Source organism: Pseudopipra pipra, chromosome 9, assembly GCF_036250125.1.
Source record: "Pseudopipra pipra isolate bDixPip1 chromosome 9, bDixPip1.hap1, whole genome shotgun sequence".
Lineage (NCBI taxonomy): Eukaryota > Metazoa > Chordata > Aves > Passeriformes > Pipridae > Pseudopipra > Pseudopipra pipra.
Window position 1 is genome coordinate 20,714,007 of NC_087557.1, and position 12,189 is coordinate 20,726,195.

Sequence of the window (12,189 nt, forward strand, 5' to 3'; positions counted from 1 at the left end):
TTTGCCCAAGTGTTTTGGGGAGAAATCTCAAGCAGCTCAGCATTTTTGTGGAACACAGAAAATTTCAGTTTGTGCAGGTCAAGCGTGTCCCTCCGTCTGCCAGGCAGGAGGAGGAAGTCAACCTTCAGATGAAAAATAAAGTGTGTTCTTTAATTAATTCATTCATTTTGAGACATGACAGCAACTAACAATCAACAACCTGTAAGTCTGAAGTGGGCTCTCCATCACAGGAAATTATAAAATCAAGATTGGTTCTAAGATACACTTCAAGCTACTTCAACATTAATTTTAAGGAGTCCAACTGCCTCTGACTTGGAGGAAGTCAGCAAATTGTTTGAAATAGCCCTTCTGGTTTTGTGAATCCTGACTCATAAAGCAGACAGCACTGTTTTAAAAGTTATCTCAGTGAGAGGTTGAAGCCAAAAAAAAAGAAGATGAAGAACAAATCGAGCCCAGGGGGAGGAAGAAAAGAAGGTGAAAAGAAGGTAAAAAGAAGGTAAAAAGAAGAAATGACCCAGCATGATTCTGAGAAATGTCTTTTTTTTCTTTACTTTTTTTAGAACTGTATGAAAAATAAGAAAAAGGATGATATCTCAGAAATTTGAATATTAAACAATCACAACAGGCTCAGAGTTTCTACAACATTTAAAAATGTAAATTCAAAGAAAAAGCTCCTAGTTTTCATATCAGAAAGTTCACAAGTCCCTGGTGGTGCCAGAGTAGAAGAAAATGTGATTCCCCAGACAGGCAGAGTCTGAGACCAGAACTCTACAAGTGGACAGCAGGAAATTTCTGAACTATTATTCTTTGAAAGATCTAAACTTCTACCATGAGTTGTCTAAGCTATGACAGATGAAAGGACAGCACACTTCTTGCAGCAGAGAGGAGGCAGAAGTGGAGAGGAACCACCTGCCAGCAGGACTCAACCTGATGATAAGCAGAGTGAATGATGGTCCCTTTCCCAGAGGAAGAGGAATGGGAAATGTCACCCAGGAAACACTGTGAAGAAACTTGAGCCATCCAAGTTCAGCCTATTAAGAACAGTTACTGGAAAGAGGAAGAATATCCCAGACTAGACAGCAAAGAGAAGGCTTGGAGGTGGTGGGGGCAGATCTTATCCGTGTGTGTATCAACGTCTGGCAGGAGGGAGGGAGCAAAGGTGATGCAGCAAGACTCTTCTCAGAGGCACCCAGTGACACTACAACTGGTAACACACAAACTGAAATACAGAAAACTGCACTTAAACCAAATGAAAATGTTTTGATTGGGGAAAAGTGGTCAAGACACTGGAACAGGTTGCCTGGGCAGATTTTGGAGTCTCCATGATTGGAAATACCCAAAACTCAACTGGACACAGCCCTGAACAACCTGCTGCAGCCAACCCTCCTTTGAGCAGGGGGAAAGGGACTAGATAATTTCAAGACGGCCCTTCTAACCTCAACTATTCATGTGACTCAGTGACCTCAAGATGGAAAAAGTATAAAATAAAATAAAAATCACTGGAATGTGTATCTTTTCTGAGAAAAATTCCTTCTAACTTCTTACTGCTGAATTATGTACTACAAAATAACGCCTGAAGCTCTGAGGAAGGAGAGACCCAAAAACTTCTTTGCACTGGGCCAGTTTCAGCTCCTTTACAGTTGCTACAGCTCTTGGACAGACTGGAATGAGAGGAGGCCAGAAAAATGTTAGCATATTTGGAACACTCTTCACTTGTAAATTCCATGGATTTTGACAGCATGTAAGTGTAAATATCCTCTGATTCATCCTTTCAATTTTGTTTGAAATTGTAATGTGTTGTAATTTACTGGGGAGAGCAAAAGACCAAAGAAAGACAGATAAAGGTATCTCATACTTAAGAGAATCCCTTTACCTATTATTCTCTACTATTTGCAGAGTATTTTAAAGCTTCTTGCTGCAATCCAGGTTTATGAAGAACTGGCAGCTACAATCTGACCTGAAAAAAAAATTATCATCCTTTTCTCTCAGCCTTCAAGGAAATCCCTCATATACTCCAGAGCATCTGGCATCAAAGGCCTTGGAAGAGATAGAAAACTGGCAGAACAAATGGATTGACCATTCCCTTCACAGCTGCTACAGCATTAAGTTAATACTTATTTAATTCTCTCACCCCAGACTCAATCTCCCATTTTCAGCCTAAATGCAAATAAATGAACAGAACTTTCAAGTATTAAAACTGACCACTTCTGACAAAACACAAAACCTAAGCAGACTCTATTTAAGTGTAAAAAGTGAGATATACAGTACCATTATTAGCTTTGTATATGGAAGGAGACAGTGGGACATGCAGGAATATAACTATTCCTATAAATAACATGTTTTCTGTATTATCAATTTATTAATAAGTACTACAAATGAAATAGCATTAGAAAAGAACATCTAGTCTCCCAGTTATATAGATCCTTCTTTTCAGGACATTCAAAAGTGTCCAGGAACACGAAAACACCAAGCCTGCAGTCCCCAAATTCCTGGAATTAAGGGAAGAGTTACAGTTGCAAAGTGCTGGGGCTGTAAAGTAAATCCCAACTAGCTCAGTAACACCTATTCTGCAGTACCTGCAATGCTCAACATCTTCGACCCAAAAAAGACACGGTATAAAATATTACCATTCCATAAAAAAAATCATTATTTGATCCCTTAAGTAGCCCCTGAAGTAGAAGGCTGTGGTGAAAATTTATCAGGCATTTTCCTCCAAATGGAATTTACGCTCCAATACCCAAAGAGGTCTATAGGACATGAAATTTTAACGGAATTGTTAATGTCTTTCTAGGTTTTATAATACCACAAAGAGATACTCATCATGTGCTTCCACGACAGCAGATAAATGCTAATGCCTGTAGCACACAACACTTTCAGAGTGGTTTTGAACAAAAGTCATCTTCTACTCTTGTTGGGCAAATTAATGGGATCAATAAATTTTGTAGTATCTCCACATAAGACACTTTACCTTCACAACCTTAATCAGTAAATTCACAATGTACAGAAGGGACCACAAACAACTTGTGTGGATTCCCTGAAAGGCTGGTCTGCTCTGAGAAACATGAAAAGTCAAAGGCCTGGGGATTTTCAGATGTGAACCCATGCCTTGATGTGGGAAAGGTTTGTGGAAGATCCTAAAGGTCAGATGTGAGGCTCTCTCTTATCAACAAGGTCATATGTTAAGTGAAACTGAAACCAGGAGGAGTGTACTCCCTGGAACCACAAGCACCACTCTGATTACAGTAAATATATTTTCAAAGGGAAAGAAGTTTAAAAAGTGATGTTTAAAAGTGTATTTATCAGCATAAAGAAATATGTCCACTAAAGAAGTTGTTCTCATGTAATATCCATAAGTATTTCCAATGGCATGAAATTTAAAGCTACTTTCAAAAAACAAATCTAGTTGTAACTCTTGATCTATAGTTCCCTCTGATTGAAAACAATAATGATTTCACTAGAGAGTAAAAAAAAAAAAAAGTCTTTTCTGCCTCTTTTAAACTGGAAAACTCTGTATTTACTTTTGTTACAGTAAGAAATTTTTGCTAATTTTATCTTGGGACATTTTGCTTTGGTTAGAAAGAAATGATGATTCAAAGCCTGCTCATCTTTTATGAGAGATACATGAGAAAAATGCCATTATCTCTCTTTGCAAGGGGAACGTGCAGGCACTAAAATACATCCTTGTATTTGAGCTAAACAAACCTTCAGCAGACAGACACGGACTTAGACGAGCTTGAGAACAGAAAAGGAAATTCCACTAGAATGACTTCAGACCTGTCAGGTTTTTGGTTTTGTTTTCATTTTAGGAGGAGAGTTTGAGCATGTACAATCTCCCTTCAACCTACTCCTACCTGGGTTATCTGACAAGTTCGAGTTCATTAATCCACAACCCAGCTAAACCCACTGCTTCAAATTCCTCCCTGTCAGCTGGAGTGAGTTCTGATGTGCCTCCTGGAAGCACACACTGTCCATATGAGGTACTCACACAAATTCCCTCCTTTTGGGTGACAGGCTGCAGTTCCAGCAGCTGAGCCCATTCCCTTATGGGGCAGAACCCTGGAGCAGTATTATAAATACACCTTGAGTTGAGTTTGTGCAAGGTGTGGCCCTGTGGCACTTGAGGGCTCCTGGCAGGAGGTCTGTGCAGGGATGGTGCCTCACCACCAATGTCAACACTGTGGGATCTGTAGGAAGGAATCTTCCACTAACCAAGACCATTCCAGCTGCAGTTTGGCCAGTGCTCGATATCAGTTCCCTAGTAGGTGGATCTACATTGTCCTGATTGATTTAAATTCAGCAGAGGAAAGCTGAGCTGATTTAGAGTGCTCTTCCCATGTCTGACACTGAACACTCATTAAAACAAATCAAATTCCCCAAACTTTCGTTGGAACAAAGTCACCATTCCCATTTCCCCACGTTCAGGGACACTGGTAAGATATGGGGTGGCAGAAAGCAAAGCCCATCCACAGCACACAACACTGTGCAGCAGCTTCTGGGTAGGGAGTGAGGTGCTTTGTTTTCCTTCTGAAGCCAAACCCTTCCAAGAGACTCCAGCAGGTGCAGTGTAGGAGATAAAGGAATGAAGTGGTTGCTAACTGGTTCCCACATTGGTGCAGGGAGCTCCTCACTCCCTCTTCACAGACACAGGAGCGAAGGACACTCTCCTGCTATTTTGTGATTTTATCACACAGTTAAACATAATGAATGCAACATCTTCCTTTGTAAAAAAGGCAAGGTTAGACAAATGGTCAGGGAAACGAGCACATATTCTCCCTAAGGCTGGGTTTCAGCATTATTATGCAAAACAGAAACTGTCCTATGCTTTGGATATACCTGAGGGAATCAGTCCCAGAATGTGAAAACCAAAGGATTTCTCAAGGTGAGCACAAGTGTTTGCTCTGCAGGAACTTCAAGTTCTGCCCTATGGTTTGAAGGTCAGATTGTGCTTCTCCAATTCCAGCCAAAACTCATCCTGTGTTCATTTCTTGAAAATCAACACAATTTTCCAAGGAACTAAACCCTTTCACCATTAACTCACAAAAACATTTACATCTTGCAAGAAACACCTATCAACAGAAGTTAACTTACTGATTTATTTTGTAAACACTGTGTTTTAATGAACATGGCAGCCTGATATTGGAAATTAATGATTTTTCTCTTGCTGAATGTTGAGCTTTATATAGATCAGTGTTATGAGGCTTCCATCACAGCAAAAGGCCCTTTTTATTAATGGCTACTTTATCATTTAAAACATGTATGTTGTTACTTAAAATGGTAAATTGCTTTGCACTGTCCTTGAAGTGCATTGCATAAATATTGTATTAAAGCCTTAGCTTACACTTCATAAATAATTTAATTTTAAAATACTCTTCCATGAGACCACCAGCTGGCAAGATGTTCAATTTTCTGGTAAAAACATGTATTTATTGCACGTCTTAATTTAACTTGTTGAAGATTTGTTAAAAGCCACATGTGATAGATGTTGTAAGAACTGTATTCAAACCCAAACCTCAGGAAGCTAAAAAGCCTCATTCCCCTCATAAGTTTTATATCTCTGCATAAGCAGTTTCAGCGGCAGTGGAAAAGCTGAAATCTATTCAAGGAAGCTTTCAAGCATAATTTTCTGATAACCTGAAAATGACTTATAGCTTATTATGTGATGATCAGAAAACTTTATAGATTCCATTAAATTTCTTTTCACTACAGTCCTTCCTCCACCATTTCCATTTCATGTTGCTGCATTTAAACTGCTGTAGAAACTTGTTCAAAGTGCCAGACATTAAAAAAAAAAAATCAAAGGAAATTTCAGATAATTAACTTTGATGAATGAGCATATTTTAATTCATGTCTGGTAATATTCTTGTTAATGACATGTCTGCTTAGGACATCCATTAAAAGTCCATTAACTTAACAGGGAAAGTCTAATAAAGTTATCCTGGAAATTTTCTGGTGTATTAACGTTATGGACTTTAAATGAATATCTGCTGTAGGAATTGCTATTAGCAAGGCTACCATTCTAATTAAACTTGGGCTCTGAGAGTGAAAAAAAAATGTATAAAGATAACAACAAGCAGAAGTAGCACTTTTTTTGAAAATTGCTATAAGGGAGATTGGTTACAGGTCACAAATCACACTATCAGTAACAGCTATAAATTATGATATTATGGCTTTTTTTTTGTAGCTTGCCATCCAGTATATGCAAACGGAGTGTTTCCTTCAGGGAATCGATTGCTGGGGCTCCTATTTACTTCTAGATTGTTGAGACTGAACTGTACAAAAAAGGCTTTTTAGGCCTTTGCAAAGGGTAGAAGATAAAATATTTAAACACACTTCCTCATGACAATGCAAAGTAAAAAACGTACTTAGGAAACCTGTTCCCTATGGGCATCCAGCCTTCTCAGCAGCCCATCTGAAGTACATCAAGCCCAGATACATTTCTGCTGACATTCACAATTATACAGCAAAACATCTTTTGATATCTATATATCTATTATTCATACAATTCCAGAATGGTTTGGGTTGGAAGGGACCTTAAAGATCATCTCCTGCCAACAACCTGCCATGGGCAGGGACGCCTTCCACCAGACCAGGTTGCTCCAATCCCCATCCATATATATATGTTTATATCTGATATATTTTTATATATATAGCTTTTTATTAGTATGAATATACATAGGTATGAAACAACACCCTGATATACCTATTTTTTCATACTTATCCTTCACCAAACATTCCAAACCAATCATTTTCCAGAAGCTGTCATCCCAACCCTTGTCTGGCGTGTACGTCCACTTGCACACGACTGTACAGAGGGACCTGGAAAAGAGACAATATGGGCACAGAATCAAGCAGGTGAACACATTTGGCTTTAAACCTGTGACTAGAAAAAAGTTTCTGCAAAAGGATCTCTTCTTCATTGGTCCAAAAACTCCGAGCATAATGCTAACATTAAAAAAACTGGTTACTGTTTGGAGTGCACGTCTTAAGGACCTTAAAAGGACCTTGTGTTTAAGATTCTTCTCTGCTGAAACAACCCCTGGTCTGGCCACTTCATTGCATAAATCAGTCAAATAACAGGCCATGCATTTGCCTAGAGGACAGCAGAGCATGAACACAGCAGCTCTTCAGCAGGCAGCTCAGATTGCTGCTATTCCGGGCTAAATAACTGCTTTGCACACTGTACGTCCTTAGAAAAACTTTGTATTTCTTATTTTCAAACCAAATTACAAATTACAGGAGATCATGTATGCACTGGTAACCAGGTTACATGTTCAAGTCTGATTCTTGATAAGCTGAGGCTGCACTGCAGGAGCAGGATATACACAAAATACAAGAACACTTGCAGAAAAGTCTGTCATAAAACACAGAACGGTCTTCTACCAAAATTATTGATATTCCCATTCTCTCACTCCTCCCCAAAATAAGAAAAATGTTCCTGAAGATTTAGTATTACTAAGACTCTTTTCTGTCTGAACACTAAAAGTCATCTCAGAAGATCAGTATTAAACTGCACTTGAGAAGTCAATAAACTAAGATGTATTAAAAATGCTAAATAACACTGAAAATTGCAGCTACATGTAGGCTTGGGAATACCACTGTGCCATCAAGTGCAAGACATCTCAGATGCATCTCAGGGAAACAGAACTTCATAACTGTTCTCAAAGAGAAACCCTGTTCAGAGCTGGATTGCCTTTGATGTTTTACAAGGCAGCTTATTTGTGACTCATTTTTAGCCAAGGTGAGCTCTCACAGACGTATTCTCTTTACCAGGATGTTACAATTTGAACGTGTATCTTCAAAGCAAAGTCAATTTTACTGAAGCATTTGAGTTTTTCTGGCAGTTTTGCATAAGTAAAAATTCAAATAAAATTCCTCTCTACAAAAAAAATTTTTTGAGTAAAAGGAAACCTTTCCTTTCATCCAAGTGAACTACCTAAGGATTGAAGTATGAACCACAGAATGGTTTGGTTTGGAAGGGGCCTTAAAGCTCATCTTGTTCCAACCCCCTGCCATGGGCTGGGACACCTTCCATCAGTCCAGGCTGCTCAGAGCCCCATCCAACCTGGCTTTGAACAGAAAAACAGAAGCTATTTTTATTTACTATATACAAATCAAAGCTAAGGCTTCTGGACACTGGTACTATACACACAGTAAAGCCAAATAAGAACAGGAAGAGCCTTCCACACAGATGGAAAATTATCTGGGACTCACATTCCATGTTTTGGGGGTTTACAACAAGAACCAACACCCTTTAATGTGACACTGATAGGAATGAATGATTCCATGGACTCCCTGAACTCCCATTTTCTCATCTAGGACAGAAATGTATATTTTAAATGCATCATGTTTCGTTTCATCCTGTTCTACTGGAGTGACCATGTTTTTACAACCAGAGCACAGGTGATGTTCATTCACATCCCACTGGTTATAAAGGGGTGTTTTTTGCTCTTGAGAATTAATTAACATCTTTTTGGGGAAAAAAAAAAGATATAGAGTTAACTATTTATATCCCTATAGATACTGTAGAGATTATTTCAATGCTACCCTTAAAACAGCTTTGATACCTCACCCCCTTTTTTTTATTAACAGTTTAAGAATAGATCAGGCAATCACATTGCAGTGATTCTGTGAAAATAGAAAAGCACATGACCTGTAACTACAGCAATGACAATGTTGATATAAGAAATTCCAATTTCCAAGGATTTAAAAGCCAGACACAGAAATCTAATTAGGACCTTTGACAAAAACTGGGTGAATAAATAAATTCTAGGCTGAAGAAAATACTGGGAAAAAATAAACATTTTCCCCAAATCAGTTCAAACCCCTCATAAAAAGGAAAAATAAAGACGGGGTATTTGACAAAAAAAGCACTTCATCACTTTAGGAAAAATTTAGACATAAAGAGTGAAACAATAATGAAACAAGTTTTCCCAAATATGGGAAATACCAAATCATAACAAATTATCATCAGAACTGAGTGTGTCTTTTTCTAATTAAATCGGAGCTCTGAACTAATGCCACACCCTGAAAAACGCTCCAAAGAGCATGTTTTAAACAGGGCCAGTTCTCCCAGAGAGCTCCCCCTGTGGAACACCACACACACGGGCCACTGAAATGGCGTGGATGGGACAGACCAGCCCCTGCCAATCCACAGAATTCCAGCAGAACACAGCTCTCTCACAGGATATGGCTGGACTGAACACATTGTGTAGATTTATAAGTGCAAAGTGCTTGCAGGAGAAGGACAAATAGATGATTTTTAGTTGAATTTTTAAACAAACTGGGAAGGACAACTCTGGGAAGGACTGGCAGATCTGTAAGTGGTAGGTTCTGATAGGAAAACCAACCTCAAATCTGAGCTAAAACACCAACACATTATGTTGGTAGGTTTTTATTTCCATGGCCACAACAAGGAACTCAAAATGCTTGTTGGAAACACAGTCAAAGCATTTGCACTTATCTGGGACTTAAGCTCCTTATTTCACTCTTGCTGCCACTCAAAAAGCAGGCTTTTAATGGAACAATATGGCTTTATAAAAATCCTTAATATCTAAGAGAAAGTGTTATACAGCAGAAAGGACTCTGGTCTCTAAGATAACAGCTCAAGATAAAGGAATTTCTTTGAGATGCCTGTAATAATGGATTAATGTCACCACAAGCTTCAGAAGCACCTGGATGCGTTGAACTCAAACACCTTCCCTGATGAGGTGCTGTAGTAATTACAGACAGATGATCAATTTGCATATGCTGAGGAGCTCTGTGCACACACAGAGAGCACTTCATTCCTGGTTTGTCACTGTTGAAGCCAATGGCATAGACTGATATATATTATATAGATTTATATTAACTTCATGGGAAATCACTCAGAAATTCTTCTCAGAGTATCCCCCTGAGAAAAAGACAGCATGACTCCTAATGTGGAAAAACTGTATCCAGAAGGACTATGGTAAAGACCAAATCACTACACCTACAAAGAAAGCCTCAACTATGAGAAAATTTTATATTTCACAGTAACTCCCAAATTTTATGAGATGAAGGGCAGATGTTAAACAGAAACAGAGGTGATATTCACTGCGGTATATCCCATTTTTCCTAACTATTTGGCAATACTGCCTCAATTATTTGGCCATAAACACCAGACTTGTGCTGGCTGAAGCTGGATGAACCAGATGGATAGAAGCAAATGTTCCTCTTATTTTACTGTCAGGATCAAATGGGTCCAAAGGTGCTGAGTTAACAGGCAATCCTTGAGGCAACAGTGCTCTCCCAGCTGCCTGATCCAGCACAGGGTTTGAGAAGCTGTGGTGTGGAACCCCTGAGTAGCACAAGTCATATTTAGCCAGGCTGAAACACCATGAATTTAAAGACTCTTTTCTTCAAGCATATTCCCAATACAATGAAATGAAAGCTTTCCTTTCTCTGTTCAGAACAAAAAGTTTTGCTTAGAATATTCCTACTGAAAAAAAAACAACCGTTGTGCATGGAAAATTTATATTTAAACCAGATTTTCAACAGGAACATGATTATGCTTAGAGTTTCTTACAAATACCAGTCTACAAAGAACTATAGGATCCTACTTGCATCCAACAGCCTCAAGAAAAGAAAATCCCTGCCACATTCATCACAAATGTTCATTACAGCACCTTGCACAACCCTTCCTCTCACTGTCCAGCTCTGAGTTTATGCACATCTCTTGCTGAGGATTGACTGTGGATGTGCTGAAGTTCTGTATGACCAGAACCTCAGCAGTCTTAAAAACTCAGTTCAACCTGTAGGGATTGAACACACACTGGTAATTCCCAAAATGATGTTTGTAAAAAACTAGGTACCCTCACTAACCTGCAAAAGGATCCAGGGCAACTGGACTTGTGGTCACTTCGGTGCTCAAGGTGAGCTGTGGCTCTTCCCACATTCTGCCCTTTCTGAGTAGTATCTCTCACTCTCTTGTACTTCTTGGAGAGAAGGAAATTAGATACATTTATGAAAATGGGAAATACTGTGTGGTCTAAGTCATCTGCATAAAATGTATCTAAAGGGTAAAGGTTACAAAAAATTTCTCCACAGCTCTGAAGAGTCACTAGGGCTTTACACTTTGGTCCATTCTTTGCTGACACCATCTCCCACACTCCAAATGGGATAAAGCAAGTATGGACACAACTCCCAACTCTGCAGAGATTCAGTCCAGCCTGGAAGAATACCTGCTATGAAAATACAGTTGGGGGATACTCCTTAACTGCAGTTGTCTTCTGGAAGTCATCCTAATTTTGAATAGGGCAATAGGTAAATCCTACTAACTAAAAGTTATTAAAAGTAACTGTTTCTTCCTGAAAAGTGATCCCATAAGGCATTTCTACACGACCTTCCATTCCAGAGGGTTGGTTCAATACTAGTTAGCCTGGAAAATGCATCAGTTATCAGTTTTAAGGGCAGAGAATCCTGTCTGGGCCACCCTGCAGTGAATGCAAGCTTTGCTTTTGATTGCAAAGCAAAAGGATCTGCTTCATTCATCCCAACTGCTCAGAAATGAATTTAAACTCATGAACTTAATTAATTTTACAGGCATCATTAACAAGGTAACAGTCTAATCACAGGATGTGTTCCCTGGATCACTGTCCGGTGGCGATGAACTAAAACCAGCTGCACCTGCTGAGGGCTGGACCGAAACTAAATCCTACAGAAGTGAGAACAGGGTATAGTTAGAACCCAAAAGGAACAGTGTGCAGCAGGATAAAGTCACACTCCGTGGTGTGTTGGGCAGATTTATTTAAAGCTACAAAGAATCAAGAGCTAAGAAAGCTTTATGATGTTGTGAAGGCAAGAAGGAGACCTGAAACAATGGAATGTGACAGTCACAACATCAAATGTGTTTTTCCTTTTGTTCTCAAAACTTTAAATTTAAAACAGATTTTGAATTCAAATTCTGCCTAAGTGAATGTCTCCACATATTGACATCTGGACCAAGCTGCCAATGTCCTCCCAAATTCTGCACCCCACAGTCTCCAGGCTTTTCACAAGAACGAGCAATTCCCCGCTCAAACGCAGTCACAGATCTGACTGTGGTTTGTGCAAAAATGTTCCAGACAAAAAAATTAATACCCAGCACACACAGTCCCAGCATCCAAGAACAGAACTGGGCATTGGTGCTGCAAGAGCCTGAAATACAGCAGAGGTTATCACAGAGCAATAGGA

At 39.1% G+C, this 12,189-nt stretch overlaps 1 protein-coding gene across 9 annotated transcripts in view; it reads right to left on the reverse strand.

The window, feature by feature from the left end:
- Positions 1-12,189, reverse strand: part of FGGY (FGGY carbohydrate kinase domain containing) — a 134,531-nt gene that overhangs the window by 78,952 nt on the left and 43,390 nt on the right. For all 9 annotated transcript variants that reach the window (XR_010432795.1, XM_064665081.1, XM_064665085.1 and 6 more), the window contains exon 6: positions 6,701-6,816. Coding sequence is in view for 8 of the 9 variants with exons in the window: in XM_064665081.1 (XP_064521151.1) it covers positions 6,701-6,816 (116 nt within the window). In the remaining variant the exon portion in view is untranslated. The remainder of the gene's footprint in view (positions 1-6,700; positions 6,817-12,189) is intronic.